The sequence below is a fragment of the Hippopotamus amphibius genome, chromosome 3 (genome assembly GCF_030028045.1).
Source record: "Hippopotamus amphibius kiboko isolate mHipAmp2 chromosome 3, mHipAmp2.hap2, whole genome shotgun sequence".
Lineage (NCBI taxonomy): Eukaryota > Metazoa > Chordata > Mammalia > Artiodactyla > Hippopotamidae > Hippopotamus > Hippopotamus amphibius.
The window spans coordinates 173,322,507-173,341,620 of NC_080188.1; the positions used below are offsets into that span (position 1 = coordinate 173,322,507).

At 45.5% G+C, this 19,114-nt stretch overlaps 1 protein-coding gene across 2 annotated transcripts in view; it reads left to right on the plus strand.

Annotated features, from left to right (window-relative positions):
- Positions 1-19,114, plus strand: part of ASTN1 (astrotactin 1) — a 299,335-nt gene that overhangs the window by 253,057 nt on the left and 27,164 nt on the right. For both annotated transcript variants that reach the window (XM_057727657.1, XM_057727658.1), the window contains exon 17: positions 13,101-13,369. In XM_057727657.1, coding sequence (XP_057583640.1) covers positions 13,101-13,369 — 269 coding nt within the window. The remainder of the gene's footprint in view (positions 1-13,100; positions 13,370-19,114) is intronic.

The window sequence follows — 19,114 nt, forward strand, 5'->3', positions numbered from 1 at the left end:
TGGTTCAGCCTCAGCAGTTCCAAAGGCTCTGGCCTCCTCATAGACCATGTCCTCATACACCATTGGGTCTGGGAACTTCTGCTGGCTCAGTGGCTGAGTGGGGCCATGTCTGGCTGGCTGGCTGGCTGTTTGGGGCTGTGACTGTCGCTTCTCCCCATCAATCATTGCCCAGTTGTTTCTTTATTGAAAAGTACAAATTCTGTGTGTGCATGAGAGAGAGTTAGACATTAAAGGAGACCTTGGCTTTAAACAGGCAAAGGGACAAGATGGCTGTCTTTACTGGTTGTCATAACTGCCAATTGGGCCCTGCTACACAAAAAACAGCCTCCTTCTCCTTGGCAGGGCCCTATGCAGAAACCATAGTTATGTCATTTTAACATTTATAATTGTTTTAGTATCTACTATTATTACAAGAATTCAGGGAAATAACTGGCGCTGTGATTTTCTATGACTTCCCTTGGTTGGACATGAAGATTAAGTTTTCCTTATGGAATTTGAATGAGATGAGTTAACAATGGCGTTTGTTAATATATCCACACCTTTTAATCATTGTCTGAAAGAGCGTATTAGATCTGGCTTCTACAATTGACCCTCATTTTGTCATTCCCCTGAATGGAACTGTCCGCGTAGGTATTGCCTCCTTTTCACTTCCCCTGAAGTCCTTTCTTTATGAGATGAACATGCATGATTGAGTAGATCTGTTTTTGGTCAAGAGGATAAAATTTTCTGGCCTTCATTATTATACACCTAAAGTAAGACTGACCACACAGTGCTTTTTGTCCAGCAAAATCCAGGATGCAAAGTGACTGCAGATGGCCGGTTGGAATCTAGTCCTTGTGGCAGTACCCTTCCCAGAGCCAGCACGTGGTTCTCTTGGCTGGGGAGCACGCTTGGTTTCTTCAGAACAGTTCAGGCCAATGTCGTCAGAGTCTGAATCAGTAGTTTTCAAATTAGGCTGCTTGTACCCTGGGGTTCTGAGTGGATGCTTGAATGGCCCCGTAAACAATAGAGTTGTTTATTTTTACCAAACAGTAATGATGTTAATTGCCTAAGGAGTCTGTTCCTGACTTTTATCTCTTTTACAAATTCCGGCTACTTATAGAATTTTTAAAAAGTGTTCTGACAATATTTATAAAATAAATTACTCTTGGTGACCTCCAACATGTTATCTGAAGCCTGCCATGTTGTCTGAAGTCAGAATTTTTTGCTGTGCCTGAACACATGCACATCCCCAGCTCCACCCCATTGATTTAAGGAAATACTGAGATCAGGTCACTGAATAATAGACCTTTAACATTTGGCTGTTAAAAGGGACGTGGAACTCATTCTTCTGAAATGCTCCCCCTGCTGTGACATCCCTGACAAGTGGCTGTCTGGCAGCACAAGAACCCTGCTGTGAGCCAGTGCTTGTCATCTCCAAGGCTGCCCATCTTACTTGGTATCAGTTGTAAATTAATATAAAAATTGTCCCTGAAGGAATCAAGAGGTTCCTTTAGCCTCCCTACCCCCCAGAGTGGATTTCAAAACTTCCTCCTAGGTATGCCCAAATTCTGTCTTCCTCACCTCTGACACCACTGCCTGTCACATCAGTGTCTCCTTTTCTATCCACTCCCCTCCCATGCACACTGGAAAATGAGCTTTTTTTGTTTGTTTGTTTGTATTTATCTGTGTACATTGGCACTGAGTGCTACCTGACACATAATAGCACTCAGTGAAAATTTGTGGTTTAACCAACTTATCATCTCCCCCTCATTGAATAAGATTCCCCCCACGGATCTTTGTTTTGCCCTCTGAGATATACAGAATTCATGAGATCTCTCTTCCACATGACAACCCTTCAAATATTTACAGAGAGCGCTGCTAGGTCTGCTTCCAAGTTTCCTTGTATCCATTCGAACTCCCCCAGTTCCTTCAGCCAGTGTTCATATGACACTGTCTGCAGGTGCCCCGGAATCCTGACTGCCCGCCTTTTGTTGGAGTCTCTCCCCACTTGCGACACTCAGTCCTAAACCAACTCACAGCGTGTGGCTTGACAAGGCGCCTTTCTCTCCATCACCTTGGTCACTACACTCTCTTAATACAATCTAGGATATTCATGGGCTTAGCAGCCATGCGCCCTTCACTGCCAGCCTCTTCATCTTGTAACCCTTGCTATCCTCTCCCTCCATCCCTTTCCACCATTTACAAATGGTGTTGCAACCAGGCTGAGCCCCTGAGTCGCCCTCACAAACCAGTAGAAGTCACAGCTCTGGGTGAAACCCCATCTTATAATGAGAGTTTCATTAAGTTTGGACAGGCAGCTGCAGAGACCAGAGAGTCTGAGACCAGAGGGCACAGGTCACCAAGAGGTGAAAAGAGCCTGGTCCCCTCAGCGCGTTTTAAACTCTAGAGGAGAGGACCAACAGGTGTGGGACTTGTGCAGAATCCACAGTCACCACCAGGAGCCACAGTCTATTTGAGCTCGTGACTCCAAGGAGCAGGAAAGCAGCATAAATTTCAGTGAGGCAAAGCTAAGTGGTAACGGACTTTAAGTCCTGTCATATATAGTTAATTTGCAGGATAAATTGGTCAGGGCAGCAAAAGGATTTAACATCCCAGTTCATTTGCAAAACAGAAGCTAGATGAGTATCGAGAGGAAAATGGAGACCGTTACAACATTCCCTTGCCGGTTGGAGTAGTATTATTATTGCATAATATTTTTATTAAAAATTTTTAGACCATTTGGTAGTTAAAGACATTTATAAGTGAGCCCTTGCAGCGTCCAGCAAGGCATTGAATCTCTCGCTGTGAAGCCACAGAAGCCTCGAGGACTCCCACCTGCATGTAACTCAGACCCGGACACACACACACACACACACACACACATTGTACACAATGTACCGCCAAGTTTTCATAATGTGAAGACAAGGCAAGTAATGGTCATGTGTCAGTTTTACCCATTTCTGAATTGTCACGGGGTGTCCCCAGACTGTGCTCCTCTTGTCCAGGTTTGAATCCAGAAAGACACGAGGTGACGAGGTAGGAGAGGAGTTGGAATAAATGGAGTCTCAAAGAGAAGGTCGCTGGGCTGATGGTTCTGGCAAAGCTAACGGGACTCCCATGCTCCCCCAAGCTAAGAAATAATGCCACGTGGTGCACAGAGGGAAGCATCATTAAGTTCACTCTGTGGATATGGCTGGAAGCTCAGAGAGGCCCCCAGTGGAGCCCTCAACACTAGCAGAGGGCAAAGCTAGTGCAGGGAGAGCCCTTTCCTCTACACTCTCTCCGTTTCTATTACAGTCTTCTCCCTCTACTTGTGCCCGGGCTGCTCCCCTGTGTTTTTCTGGCTCCTTCTTGGGAAGGACCAGGAAAGAGGGACGGCATCTGCTCCTGAGTGGTCTGGGGGTGCACCCCTGGATTCTCAGCTCAGCCTCCCAGATAGGGAAACAAGACTGAAAAAAAAAAAGACAATCTCCAGACAAGGGCGCGGGAGGCTCTTTCCTGGTGGCCCGCTGAGCATGCCCACTCATCACGAGGTCTTTCTACTAATGGAGACTTGAAAATACCTAATCCCACAGGTGTTCCTCATTTTCACCTCTCTCCCAGCCTCATCCCCACCCCCCTCCTCTCTGCATGCTGCACTGTCTGTAGAGAATCAGCAGGGGTAATCCGGTGCAGCTCTGCACATCCGGAAGGCTGTGACTCTAAATCTCTACGTCAGGTTTATTTTGATATGGCAAGAAGCTGCACGCAGCTGCGGCTGTGCCCGGGACGCTGATGGAGCCGGAAACTTCTTCCCTCCTCCTGTTGCCTGTTGTCCTGGGAGGAAGTCAAGGGGATGGATAGTCAGCTCCCACGTCGCCAGCAAATGAGTCGTCACTGGCTGTGGGACAGGGGAGGGCTGACTGTCAGGGTCACAGTGTTAAAGGCTATGGCTGCTCCAGTGGGTTGAGCATGCCCATCTGGAACCTCAGAATATGACCTTATTTGAAAATAGGGTCTTTGCCGATGTAATTAAGTTAAGATGAGATTAGCCTGGATTTAGGGTGGCCCCGGTGTCTTTGTAAGAGAAGGCAGAGGGAGATCTGGACACAGACACACAGAGAAGAAGGCCACGTAACGCCTGAGGCCAAGGTTGGACTGAGGCAGCTATAAGCCAAGAAACACCAAGGCTGGCTGGGAGCCACCAGAAGCTAGAAGAGGCAGGAAGGATCCTCCCCTAGAGCCTTCAAAGGGAGCGTGGCCCTGCCCACACCTTGGCTTTGGACTTTTAGCCCCTAGAACTGGAGAAATAAGTTTTTGTTGTTTTGAGCCACTCACATGGTGCCATTGGTTACGGCAGCGTTAGGGAACAAAAAGGGGAAGATTTGATATGGACGAAAAACTTGGTGATCCACTCAGAGTCACATGAGAGGCATTTGGTGAATTAAAAAATGGGACTGTAACGGGTAAATGAAATACAAGAATCATATAAACATTACAAATGTGGGTGTTAGACAATGAACACACAAATTGGTTAGCTTGTGATAGGGAAAACCTACGGAGTACCAGGTGCTGGGCTGTAGGGATGCAGGGATGAGCAAGTCCCACCCTGGAAGTGAGTAAGATGAACAAGACATAAAACCAAACTCAGTCTGATACAGTGTGGGTACCCCTTTGGACACAGACACAAAGTATCAGTGGAATGACTTCTACTAGGGATAATGGGAAGAGAGTGACATCGATATATATATATATATATGGGGAAGGATGGAAGGGAGAGAGGAAGGAAGGGAAAAAGGAAGGGAAGGAGGGAGGGAGAGAACAGGGATGGAAGAGAAAGAAAGAAAAAGAAAGAAAGAAAAGAAAGAAAGAGAAAGAAAGAAAGAAAAAGAAAGAAAAAGAAAAGAAAAGAAAGAGAGAAAGAAAGAAAGGGGGAAGGAGGGAGTGAGGAGGGAAGGAAGGAAGGGAGAGAAAGATAGAAAAAAGGAAGGAAGGAGGAAAGAAAAAGAGAGGGAGGGAGGGAGGAAAGAAAGGAAGTAAGTAGGAAGGGAAGAAAGAAGGAAGGAGGAAAGAGAGAAAGAAAAGGAGGGAGGGAAGAAAGAAAGAAAAGAAGAAAAAGAAAGAAAAGAAAGAAAGAAAGGAGGAAAGAAAGAAAAAGAAAGAAAGGAAGGGAAAGAAAGACTTTTTTAGGGTGTGCGGGGACAACAAGGGCACCAGCCAGGCCTCGCGCAGCCCGCACACGTGTGTGCCAAGTGCTTCCGGACCATTCGTCTGAGCCACCTCAGGCTTCCTGGCTTGGCCTCTATGACGAATCCTAACGAGGCTTTGGGTTGCAGCCTTGAGGAATTGCCGGCAGTCAGAGAGCAGAAAGAGCTAAAATCCCTTTGCTTCTTTCCTTCCCTGTGTGTTTGTTGAATGCTTATCAAGTGCCGGGCACTGGGTGAGAGCCATGATGATCCGACAAAAGAGAGGCAGCTTCTTGCCCACTGGGCACTAGCGGTCTAGCTGATCAGAAGAGCTCATTTCTGTAGTAAAAGCTTTAGGGCTTCCCAGGAATTCTTAGATTTTATTTTTGCTCCTCTTGAGACGCATGGGCATCTTTAGAGATGTATCTTCAGGCATCTTTAAAGTGGCGGTTGCCTCACTGGGCTGTCTTGATGTTTTCCTTTTCACACTAAGTTTAAGATTAAAAAGAGGTCACTTTTTTTTTAGCACTCGGGGTCACTGCTAGACAAAGGCTATCTTTATGTTTTTATTGATCCCTTGATAGATGCTGCTATCCTGCTGTTTCTTGGACTCCACCTCTCATCCCAAATGGAACATCACTATTACTGACCCAAAAGAGGCTGACGGAGGCTTTGGCCAGTTTGCCAATTCATTTTGAAATTAAAACTCTTCGCACATCAAAGCTACCAACTTTGGGCAAAGACAAAGCACTGCAGCTACACCAAAACTTCAGTTTCACATGAGCCTACTGAATCAGGAGCCTCAACCAGGCGATTATTTGGATTATTTGTTTGATGACAGGCCCATAAAGAGGGGGACAGTCTTCAGCAAATGTAACCTTATGTTATTGATCAACTTTTTAAGAGCCGTTTGGGGACTAGATACCATTTTCTGTCTGTCTCCTATAGCTTCCACATCTGCATGGTCATAATTGATGAGTAAAATCATTACCTGGTGGTGCCTTGGGGAGAGGTTTAATTCTGTTTGGTAGGCAATGCTTCACAAGAGAGGCAGAAAATTGGAAAACCACATTTTTTAGAGAAGAAAAAGGTCAACAAGCATTGGAGGAAAACTAAGCATTTTCTGGCTAAGTACCAGTTAAACAAAAAATTTAATTTTCCAGAAGACACCTTTTCTTGAACATCCCCATTCATGGTGCTTTGCTGAGGTGCCCAGTGGGTATTTGATGACCGCTGACTGTTACGCTGGACTTCACCACACCCAGACATGCTGATCGTGCTTATAACAAAGACTATCTGCTATTTCCAGGAATTTCCTGAAGGGATGCCAAAGAACTAGAGCTGCAGTGTACAGTAACTGTAATTTTATATGACATCCCTGTGTCTTATTTATTTTATACTTAGTAGTTTGTACCTCTTAATGTAACTTTAATTTCAGAACACAAAGGATACATCCTGACAAAGGACTTTTGTTTTTTAATCGTGGATTTATTTGTAAGAAAGGACGAGAATATAAACTCTTTGGAATTGGGACTATTTCTGAACATGTTGGATAGTTGTCTAGTATTTAATCCCAAAAGAAAGATGTGCTTCCTCTGAGCTAGCCAGTAGTGATGAAAGTGTGGTGGGAAAGGTGGATGAGCTCCCGTGTGCAGGCAAGACTGGGCAGAGTAGAAAAAGTGCACAAGACGTGGTTTTCATGTTTCATCCCCGGGACCATCCTTGGGGTCCAGAATGCCTCTCTCTCTTGCTGTCACACTGCCTTGTTTGCTAGGGACGTGGTCCATGTGATGCTGAATCCGAGTACAATGTTATCACTCAGCTCTCAGAATTACCTAGAACCCCACAGCAATGTACCTCCACCTCAGCTACTAGTACCAATGGCCTCACAGGCCCAAGACACCAATCATGCCCTTTTGCTACATTGTGACATTAGTGGCCACAACTTTCTCACATTTTCTAGACACGGGAGAACTACTGTCTGCTCTTCAGCAACACAATCAGCTACTCCTTTTCTTATGCATAAATCCTTAAATCCCAAGGTGATTACCCAATGCACATTAATAACCTTTGAGATGTGTGTGTATGCTTTCAAAATTTGCAAAATGTATTTTTGCAGTATTATCTCAAATCTTTGCAACTAGATTGTCTCTGACCAATTCCGGTTTGTATGTGAAAGTAGTGGAACTTGCTCTGAATTGATGTCTCTCTTCTTTGATGAAAACTAGAAAACCTCAAAAGAACCCAGGACAGCAAGGTGAGAAATGAAATTAAATCCAGCTTGTCTAGTTAGTACCTGCAGAACACAGGGAGTAGTAACTTTGTATACAAATCATTGTAGGTGATTTATTAATTGGATAAACATTTGTAGGGATTCCATAAATATTTGTTTAATGAGTTGTCGAATGCATTAGTTACGTTACATGTTAGAAACTGTGGGATATTATAGTGACGAACAGGACATAATTTGGTCCTTTAAGGAGCCCACCATCTGATGGTGTGGCTGGCAGCAGTATAGGAAATAGACATGCACTGTAAGAATCATTAATTTTAGAGAGTAACTCACTATGTCCCAGCTCTGCTAAACTCTCTCCACGGGTTTTATCAGTTCATCGTTATCACAGCCTTACTAAATCAGCTGTTATCTCCATTTTATGTATGAAAAAGCCCAACCTTAACAGAGAGGTTAAGAAACTGCTTCCAAATTGCATAGCTGAACAAGTGGTAAGGTCAGAAATTAAACCCAGGCAGTCTGATTCAGACCTCTCAGAGAAGTGGATGGCTTAGGGGAGGTAAAGTACATAGACTTAAGGTTGATTGGGAGAGCAAGAAGGAACCCACAAAGAAGCCAGGATTTCTGGCTCCAGCAGTAGGGAAGTTGATGCCCTTTGCTGAGTGACGACCTGCAGGAGGAGGAGAAAGTTTGCTGGGGAGGGTGTGCAGACATGAGGACAGCAGTTTGGGACACGTTGAGTTTGAGGTGCCTGTTGAACATTCAGATGGATTTATTTCCAAGCAAGCATATTAAGATTCTGTTATACTTGGGAAAGCAATCCCAGCTAGAGATGTAGATTTGGCTGTCATCAAATAACGCTTTGTTCTCTCTGCTTGATTGCTTGAAGCTTTAGTAAAGGGCTAGAGACTGTTTACAGATGCTTTGGTTTTTTTCTTTATGTTTGACTTGTTTTTAAAATTTAAATCTATGGACATGACTTACTATATTGACTCCCCTTTTCCCTCCAAAAATATATGTACGTGGATATATACATAGACATAGATAGAGAGAGATGGATATGGAAATGGATATACACACCTAAACCAGGGAAAGGAGTTTTAAATATGAAGAAGACACACCCTCTGCCCCCAGAGCACTCGTTATCTCCTGTCGAGGTGTAGAGAGACGTGGCCAAGTTATGCCCTGTCCACTTGCCCCTGATTGTGAATCCATCACGCTGTATTTTGTTTCGGTCTCAGAGAGTGTGTCTCATGGCAGGTCTAGAAGTTCAATTTAAGGCCATCCAGAGCGACCCCACCCTCTCTGTCTACAGACATAATTAAACCCTCTGAGAGGCCAATTTGAGCCTGGGTACATGGGCGGGAATGGGAATTCCAGTAACTTCGGGACTTCTGGTGTGAACAGGAGTGGACTGAGGTGGGGTGGGGGTGGGTGGGGGTAGGATGCGGAAATCAGGGTGTCAGTGGGCTTCAGGGTGCAGTTCGGTGTGGCCATGCTTCATTTACCGCGTGTCAAGCTTTCTTTCCCGTGGGTCCTAAGCTGTCTCCAGAAGCTGGGATCTGATGAGTTTGCATTTGATTTTTTTACTGCCTAATGAACTGCCTCTGTAGTTCTAGCTGTGATGTCATTAGCATCTCATTGCCTTGGGCACCAACTCAAGAGAGAGATTCTTAAGCAGTCCCAGAATCCTACAGGATTGTACCAATTTACTTCATAACAACTAATTCACCTTCATGACCTGTCAGTTTCCAGCAGCAGAGCAGACCCTGCATGAGGATGATCAGTCACTTTTATCATCCTCCTGTGCTCCTGGGTCTAGATGGGTCAGTATATACGCGCCTAAGGCCACAGGCACATCCACAAAGAGATTTGAGCACTGAGGATGCCAATAATCTCATACCATGATATTCTATTGGGGAAATTCATCCACTGTGTGCTGTAGGATACAGATTTAGCCTAAAGCAAATGGCATTTATTTATAGAAAACTGTATTTTGCAAAATGCTTTGCAGCTTTGGGGCTGTTCACGACATTCCAGGTTGGCTGTTCTTCTGCTTGTAAGAAAGCTAAGTGTGAGGAGGACCCCGAAGCCTCCCCTGAGAGCAATAGGGTGAATTTTGTAAACAGGGGTGAGTGGTAGGGGGCACACTTGGGTATTCTTGGTCAGAATGTACCTTTGTCAGCTATAATCTTTTAAGACCTTAATTATAGCTTATTTCTTATGTCCAGAGGCTGTGTATTTGTTGAAATAGGATAGTCGTTTTATTAAGAGACAATATAGTGTCTCAACTTACCAGAGCATTTCTACCCAGGATCTAGAGAGCAGAAGAGGGATGAAGTAAGAAAAGACTGTCATTGGGGTGGGCAGTGGAAGAAGGTGGCCATTGAACCATAAGTAAATAAGGCAGGGTCTCCTCCCTCCACTCTGCACACACGGACCTGGCCACCGCCCACTCCAACACTGAGCAGGGGTTTAAAAGCAAATGTCAACGATCAGACCCTCCTGAAGCTTTTAGGATTTGAACTACTCTTTCACTCCCCCCAGACACGATGGTTATCGGTGCTTGCTTTGGGCAAAGGGAGATTTATCTGGGCCTTCACCACCGGACTCCATCATTTGAAGGAGTATTTCCCAATTGTATCTTTAACTGTGCATGGAAAGTGCATTTCCTTTTTGAAAAATCTCTCTCATACACACATCTCTATTCTTCGCTGGAGCCTGAATAGATGGCTTTGGGGAGTTAGCTGCTCATTACTTCTGTGTAAATCTTGCTCCTCTCTAGACAGCTCCATCCTGCAGGGTGAGGGGACCAGAGGGGCAGTTCCTCTTGGCCTCCAGCAGGGCCTGCTCTTTATGGGCCTGAATATTTTCAGGAGAAGGAAAATAGAATTCTGATGAAAACAAGAGTTCGGTGCCCTCCCACCATCTTCCTCTGTAAACCCCTTCCTGTGCTTCTCTACGTCCTAACCTTGCACCAATCCAGGGCTGAATGATATTGAAGGGGATTAGTTGCATCTTGATGTTAATTGCGAAAGCCAGAAGGCAGCAAGGGGAGCAGCCCCTCAAATGTTTACAGCAATTACAAGCCCTAATGATGGAGCGCTGGAGGGCAGGGAGGCTGTCACTCAGCTGGACTGTGTTTGGGGTTGCAGTGCCCTCTAGTGGCCCAATTTGTAGGTCAGATGGTGCACCCTAAGTGATGAATGGGCAGGGGTTATATGTTATATACACACACAGATGTGTATATAGGGTGTGGGCGTAGTTTCTGAGTATTTGGGCATTACCGGTGAGAGGAGAGAAATTGGTGGCGTATTATTTCTCCCTTGAAGTAAATTATACTCCGTGTGAAGGATATTGAGGGGGATTTTTATTTTCCCTTTTGAGTTTTATTTTCCCTTCATTACCTTGTGTCTCTCACAATTATGTCTCTCGCTCTATATTATTCTCCTTAGGATAAGTTTTATGGAATTGTTTTACTCAATTTTTTATTATTTGATTGAAAGGAAACTGTACCATCACTTTTTTTTTAAGTAGCCAGGTGTTACTTTTCCATAAGTTTGTTTTCTGTGCTGCCAAGGTGCCCACACTGAATTTATCACACCTTTTCTTTCCTCTCACAGAAGTCATTTTAGACTTGATATCACCATCTAGTGGTCATTGCATAGAAATGCTTTCCCCAGACTCTGTTGAATACTTTCTTAACCTGGAGGTTGGGATGACACACGGATGGATAATGAAATGCATGTGACGGGCTTGAGGGCCAGCAAGAGACCCTCAGGCTCTCCGGCAAGGCTTGCACAGTGAAATGTTTTGAATCTTATCTTGAAACGAAGGTCTCTTTACTGATGTAAAAAAATTTTTTTTTTCATTTACTTTCTACATGAATGAGGGCCTGTTTTTCTGGAAATCACATCACGGATGCAAAGCTCTCATCCCATCCCCACTTATTCCAGCCCAATCCATACAGCCTGTTGAAAAAGATTGGAGACCTGGCCGGGGACTGGGTGAGGAGAGCCCTGCCAGGTCGTGGCCGCTTTACAAACGTGGCCATTTTCCCAGCCATGAGTTGCATGAGCCCAAATGTCAGTCAAGATGTACACAGGGCTTGGAGTGACTCTGGGGCTAGCTGGTGTGGGCTCCTGGGCCTCCTGTTTGAGGCCATTACCCTTGGTTTTGGTGTGTGCAGTTACGTAGTTCTCTTATAACCTAGCAAGGACTTGAGTTCAATCTTGGATCGATTATTAAACAAAATGCAAGTGTGAAATAAATTATATTCCATGTTTCTAGTCTCTGAGGGAGTCTTTGACTTTGCACGTGGAAAGAGTCTGGTGTCAATGATCCTGCTGGTAAAAATGCTTCATCCACGTGGTGACGATGCTCAAGGGAGAAACAACAGTGCCGGAACGCCTCTGGACACTTCCAAACGGCCTTATGTTACATTGCAAACAAGGCGGGGGTGGGGGTGGGGAATGACAGAGGTCCCTGAACCCCGTAAGAGAAAACTCTGCTATGAAGTCATAAGTCATATCTCACGATCACCTTCTGGAACCACTTTGCAAATTCTTCCACCCAGTTCCCCCAAAGATCCAGTGCACAAGGACAGCACTCTTGATAAGCCGGAGGACCAGACGGAACGTTCTGAATCTGCCCATTGTTTCCAAAAGCCCAGCCGTCTCCTTGAAATTATTTCACATTCAGGCATACAACTGTGCACAAAGGACCGGGGATCTCCTAAGGAACCCAGAGCTTTTTGTCAGCAGATTCTGCTTCCATCTTTCTTTAGACTTAATAAGTTAAATGAAAAATCACGAAGATTTGGAAGAGAAATATCAAGCACTGCTTTCTTCCATAAGGAACAAACTCTTCTTTTCTGGTAGGCATTTTCAATGTTTGTCACCAAAAGTAAACCAAGAGCTTTCCCAGCTACCTTTTACTCCTCAGTCAAGGGTGATATGGACCCGTCTCTCAGGCTTTGGAGTGCAAATCTTTTTTAAAAAGTCAAATTTCCTTCCCCATCTTCAATACATTGATTAATGATGAAGCAGAGAAGTCCTGTTCTTCCCTATGACTTAAAGGCTTTAGGATTCAGATCTCACAATATACTAGCTGTGTCATCTTGAGGCACTTGGCCTCACTTTCCTCATCTGTAAAATGGGGGTAATGATAGAACTCAGGCAGAGAGTTGTCGTAGGGGTTAAGGAAGGTCTTCAACAGATCTCGCCTTCATAGTACAGACTTGATGAATCTCACTGATAGCATGCTGATGCTGATTCGACATGCACTAGCACTGTGTTTTGTGCCTCAAAAATAGTTTACTGTTTATTTATGACACAATGCTAGAGGTAGGTATTACTAGTATCCTCATTTTTGGATGAAGAAACTGATTCACAGAATAATCACTGCTCTTATTGTTTATATTATTGATGCCAGCCATAAAGCCTGCACAGATACCTCCCTCTGAAAGGATTCGTGGAGCTGATGATTCTCAGAAAAGAAAAAACCTGGTCTCGCGTCTGGAAGGGCCATTTCCAACTCTGTGGGTTTCAGGGAGAATGGGTTCTCCAAATTGAGTGGGATGACAGCGTCACGTTCTTACCCCCTCAGAGACATTTTCTGACCTCTCAAGGATTTAACTCCAGCACTCGGGGACCACGAGGCCATGAAAGTCCCTGCTCTTTCAGCTCCCTCACTGTTCCTTTTCATTTTGTGTCTGGCAGGCAACTCCCCATCTGACGAGTCAGAGGAACGGGAAAGAGACCCCAAGGTGCTGACGTTCCCAGAATACATCACCAGCCTGTCAGAGTCTGGCACCAAGCGCGTGGCGGCTGGAGTCCGCATGGAGTGCCAGAGCAAGGGACGGTGCCCCTCGTCCTGCCCCCTGTGTCACGTGACATCCAGCCCTGACACCCCTGCCGAGCCAGTTCTGCTGGAGGTGACCAGAGCAGCCCCCATCTACGAACTGGTCACCAACAACCAGACCCAGAGGGTAAGAGGCCTGGGACTCGTGGCTCAGGGTGGCATCAGCAACAACAGAGGGCTTTCCAAATGGCCTGAGGAGGTGACAGGGTCAGCCGAGCTCCACGCTACAGTACGGAGAGCGAGACTTTTTGTTTAACTACTCCGGGCCCCTAATTTGCTTAGATTTGCATGTTTGCATATTAAATCAAATCCGTGCATCCACAACACCCATGGTGATGACTCAGGAGTCACCGCTCGGCATTTGTAGAGGTCTTTGAGCCACAGGGGCTGGAAGGAAGAAGGGAGATAGGGAGGCGTGGCAATCACAGCCACCAAAGCTTTGTTCAGAAAGCCTCAGGGGCCGGTCGTGGGAGGGGGCTCAGCAATACTGCCCCCTTGGCACGGCAGGTGGACCAACTCCCCTAACTGATCCAAGCCTGGGACCAGCCGCAGCTAGACTAGAAGGAGCGCATGAGGTACAGATCCCCAAGGGAAGGATCTGCCCGCCTTAGCCTGGAGGGGGTAGGTTTCCTGCCCATCACTCTGACTCTAACGATAAAACTCCACGTCCATGCACATCTTTCCGCCTTATATTATGTGCCTGGGCCATGACATTTCCCTACCGCTCCCCCGTTTCCCCTGCTGCTCCCTTTCCCAAGGCGCTAGGAGGAAATCAAATGGACTCAAAAGGGTAAGCTGAATAGTGACTTACCTCATTTCCTAGCTCTCTGATCTCCTCAAGGAGCTTAAGAACAGAGTGGGTCAAAACACATACAACAACAACAATGACAAAAATAAAAAGCACAAAAGCTCAGGGTGGGGGACTTCTGAGATGCTAGGCAAAGGCCACCTTGGGGACAAGATACAGTAGAGTCCCAGCAGCGAGCTGCCTGCCTGCCTGAGAGGTGTGTCTATCCAGGTGGGGTGATAATTGCTTTCTCTTTTCTCTTTTAAGGGACACATGGTGTGTCACAGTTTGTTTCATAGGTGATGCTCAAACCAACAGGAGGGATTTTGCATGTGTGTGTGTTTCTCTCGCCTGTCTGTCTCTGATATTTCATTGAGTGTTTGAAAATAAGGTTTTTCACAGGAACAGAAAGATAAATTGTTCCGTTGGCTTACAAATTTCTCTTCAATCTGATAAAAGTGACTATGGGAAAAGAAGTGGGAGAGAAGAGACCACTGGACGGGAGCTTGAAAGAGTGAAAAGAAGAAGGGGCTTGTGTCACCATGGAAACCCCAAAGCTGCGGTGCTTTTAATCCAGTGCCCAGCTCTCTCCTTACCTGTCCCAGTCTGCCTTCTGTGAGCACCCAAGGCTGTTGCAGCTGGTACCCCAAGAGCTCCTGTGTACTTGCCTGGGAACAGCAGAGTCAGGGAGCTCATGCACAGAACCACCGTATGGGACAGGGCATGTGAAGCTGCAGGCAGGGAAGAGCTTGGTGGGAGAGTAGGGCCTGGAACTCCTGCTTCCTGTAAAGCCATCACCAGCAGATGGGGAGGGTGAAGGAAGTTTTGTCTTTACTAACCCTCTTTCTGGATCCCCTGCTTGCCAAAACTTAGCCCCTCCCTGTCTCCCTGCACTGGTCTTAGCAGAGGGGTTGAGAGATACCTCTCATCTGGCCTTATTTTGAACCTTTAATTTCTAAATACATAGAAAGGTGGCCTGAGCTGGAGTCTAGTTACTATCCCGTTTCTTCTCTCTCTTCTTCCTTAGACATATTCTATCCTCACCATTCTCTCTGCTCCTCTGTTTTTCTTTCTAACTGTGCCCTTTCTCCCAAAGAATAGAGATGAGGAGGGATGAAGCAAAGGACCAGCGGAGGGGAGCTAAGTCCTGGCGTTAGTAACTCGGTGTGTTCCTATCCCTCTCTGGTAGATCTTGGGGCCAATTTTCCAACCTCTTGGTGTCATCGTCTTCCTTCTGTTGGACTGAATAATCTCCAATGCCATATTTCAGTCTAGTCTGTGATTGCAATTTAGAAACAAGTAGGTCAAACCATATAACCAACCAGGTGTCTCAAATCCAACAAACTTGAACTCACCATCTTTCACTCTAAACCATCCCTGCCGTGCTTCTATCTCAGTGAATGGCATTATTTTCTACCGAGTTGCACAAATTGGAGACCAGAGATGCTTCCTAGGCTTTTCTTGTCCCTAACATCTATTCCATCACCAAGGACCACAAATATCTCAAATTCATCCTCTTTTTATTATTCCCCCTTGTCACAGCCTATTTCCGTCATCCACTGTAATATCAGGCCACCATCTTCTTATTACAGTAGCCTTCTTACTGGTTTCCCTGTTAGACCAGTCAGAGTCTTCTAACTAATTAGTGTAAGTCTAATATGGACTTCTGATCATATAGCTTCAAGGTAATTCAATGGCTCTGCAGAATCTAGTGAATACAGTCTAAAGCCCTTAGCATGTCATTATAAGGGCAGTTCACTATCTGATTTTGTCTTCACTTACATGGTTAGGCTGGGCCTCTCTATACTTTATCCTCCAAAATTTCACTCCTTGTACCTTCTTAAACACAATATGTTTTCTCCCATGCATCTGGCCCTTCAGACTTGCAATTCTCTCTCCCGGAAGTGCCTTCTCCCACATTACTGCTGCTGGCAAACTCCTACTGTTACTTCCAAATTTCGGCTCACACATCAACCTCCCTTACTCTCCCAGGCCAACCCTGTGTCCCTTCATGTACCTCCCACTGTTCATGTGCATGCATCTTTTAAAGCATGCATCACCTACTACCCTGGTGTTTATATGGTTGTTCACTCTCCTCTAGACTATGAGAAACTTCCTCTTCTGTGGAATCCCAGTGCCCAGGCGTAGTCACACACAGTTGGCATTCTGCAGAATGGAATGGGTGAAATGATGAATAAATGGAAAAATGAAAGGATAGATGAACTTGGCTTGAAAAGTTCAGCTGCTCTCCTTAGAAAAAAATAACAAAATTCGGAAATTTTGATTTCTTTTCTGTAAGCAGGATTACATCTACTAACAAACAAGGATTCCTATGCAATGTCTGACACATTGTAGGTACTAAGAAAAATGTAATTTTCCCTTCTCTTCCTTTCCCAAAGTGTTCCTTCCTGATTCCTCTCTTATAACCTCACCCTGCCTTCTCAGTTACCTCTCGCCCAGGATTTAGAGAGTAGGAACTCTCAGGGCAGTCTGAAATGGCATTTAGAATGTGTGTCATCATAAGTATTGGTCCTCACACCTTTGGGAGGAAAACCTGATCACATTGCTCCCCTGTTTAAAACACTTTGATGGTTTCCTATTGCTCTTAGAACGTGATACCCCCACACGTTGTCCCAAGAACTCTTTGTAATTGGCCCTGACTCCCTCCTACTTTCTGAGCATCTCTTTGCCCCGTGCACTGCCTCTTACAGTGAGATGAACTTTTTCTCAGTTGATTTTAGAAGTCAAGTTTCGTACAGGCTAAAGTCTTCTAAATACTGGTTTTTCTACCTGGAATACTTCCCTAACCTTTGTGACCCGGTTACCTTTTTTTTTTTTTAAGATTTATTTTATTATTTATTTATTTTTTATTTTTAGCTGCTTTGGGTCTTTGTTACTGTGCACAGGCTTTCTCTAGATGTGGCGAGTGGGGGCTGCTCTTCGTTGCGGTGTGCAGGTTTCTCATTGCCGTGGCTTCTCTTGTTGTGGAGCATGGGCTTTAGGCGAGTGGACTTCAGTAGTTGTGGCACGTGGGCTCAGTGGGGCCTCGCAGGCTCTAGAGCACCTGCTCAGTAGGTGTGGCACATGAGCTTAGTTGCTCCGCAGGATGTGGGATCTTCCCCATCCATGACTGGAACCCATGTCCCCTGCATTGGCAGGCGGCTTCTTAACCACTGCGCCACCAGGGAAGCCCGTGACCCGATCACTCTTGACCTATCCGTCCAAGCTCATGGAGGCTTTCCCAAACTCTTCTGTGAGATGGGCCTCCTCCTTGTCCCTCCTTCCACCATTGCACCCTTTGCTGGAGCCCTTATCACAGTTATGGTTTTTATATAACTGTTGTTTGTTTATTATTTAGCATAAGACAATGCAAGCAGGGGCCATATATTACTTATGTACTGAATCCTTAACGCTTAGCACAGGAAATGGTCCTTATAGGTATTTAGCCAATAAATAGTTGATTGAAGACTGTAAGACTTCAGCCATGATGTCCTCCTTATTCTGCTCATCTCAAAGGATATCTGTTTTCCTGGTTAAAAAAAACTACACCTTTTGATTTGAATTTGGTTTACTCATGTAGAGCATAAAGTGGGCACCTACTGTGGACTGGTATTCATCCTGGGATCTGGTAGATACAGTGTTAATCAAGAGAGCTTGGTGTTTGCATCAGGCCTGAGGTGTCACATCCATCCTGCTACCCATTTTCTAACCTGTGACCGTGGTCAAGTAACCTAACCTTTGGGACCCTAAGTGTCCTCCACTGTGAATCATGACAGTTGTTTATCATGGGCTCAAATTCAAGTGTTACTGAACCAAACTCAGGTCCGCTGCACACACAGTAAACTCATCTACCGACACTGGGTTGCGGTGAAGGAAAATGCAGTGTTTATTGTAAAGGTGCCAACACAAGGAGGACAGGTGGCTCGTGCTCTAAAACCTGGACTCCCCAGAGGATTTCAGCAAAACAGTTTTAAAGGCCAGGTGAGGGAGGAGGGACGCAGGGTATGTGATCAGCTCGTGCATGGCTCTCTGATTGGTTGATGGTGCGGTAACAGGAGGGTGTCACAGGGGTTAACATTATCAGTCCTTAGGCTCCAGGAGGCCTGGCGGCTACTTGCTCATGGTCATTAAGTAGTTAACATCTTCCATTTGTTGGGGGTTTTCACATCTGTAAAACATGTGCATCAGGTACTGGTATCTAGGTGCTTCAGAGAGGAGCTAAAGCAGAGGATGTGGGGGAAGGGTCTGCCCCTGGAAAGCCCCTTAGGGTCCCATTCCCTTTCAAAAGTATTAGCCTCTAAAAGGGCTTTTTTTTTTTTTTTTGTTAAATAAATACATTTATTTATTTATTTATTTATTTGCTGCTTTGGGTCTTCGTTGCTGCACACAGGCTTTCTCTAGTTGCTGCGAGCTGGGGCTACTGTTCATTGTGGTGCACAGGCTCCTTATTGCGGTGTCTTCTCTTGTTGCAGAGCATGGGCTCTAGGTGCTTGGGCTTCCATAAGTGTGGCACAAGGGCTCAATAGTTGTGGTGCACGGGCTTAGTTTCTCCATGGCATGTGGGATCTTCCCAGAGCAGGGATTGAACCCATGTCCCCTGCACTGGGAAGCAGATTCTTAACCACTGTGCCTCCTGGGAAGTCCCTAAAAGGGGCTTTGTAAATTCTAAAACTCTATACAAATCATAGTGATAATGGAGAATTGGTCCCTGCTCCCTAGAGGCTCCCAGTCTGGGGGCGGGGGGTGGGGGGGAGGTCAGTATGAATGTTATGTCGACTCTTCTAACCTGGGACGGATGGAGCATAGGATACTGGCATTGGGCTTGGACACATTGATTTTTGTAGGATTATCTCTTCTTTTTCTTATTCTCTTCTGTTTTCTTCTTTCTTTTAATTGTTTGGCCTAAAATTTTCCAGGAGAGCTGTTTCATTTCTCTAATTTATCAGTTATGTGTGGGTATGGTGACGATGGAATGGAGGGAAGAGAACCACAGGGAAAGCAGAGGCTGCAGAGGTTGAGGTGACCCAGAAACAAAGTTCTGAGCTTGCCCTGTGGCTGTCTCAGGCTCTCCGGAACCCTGGACTG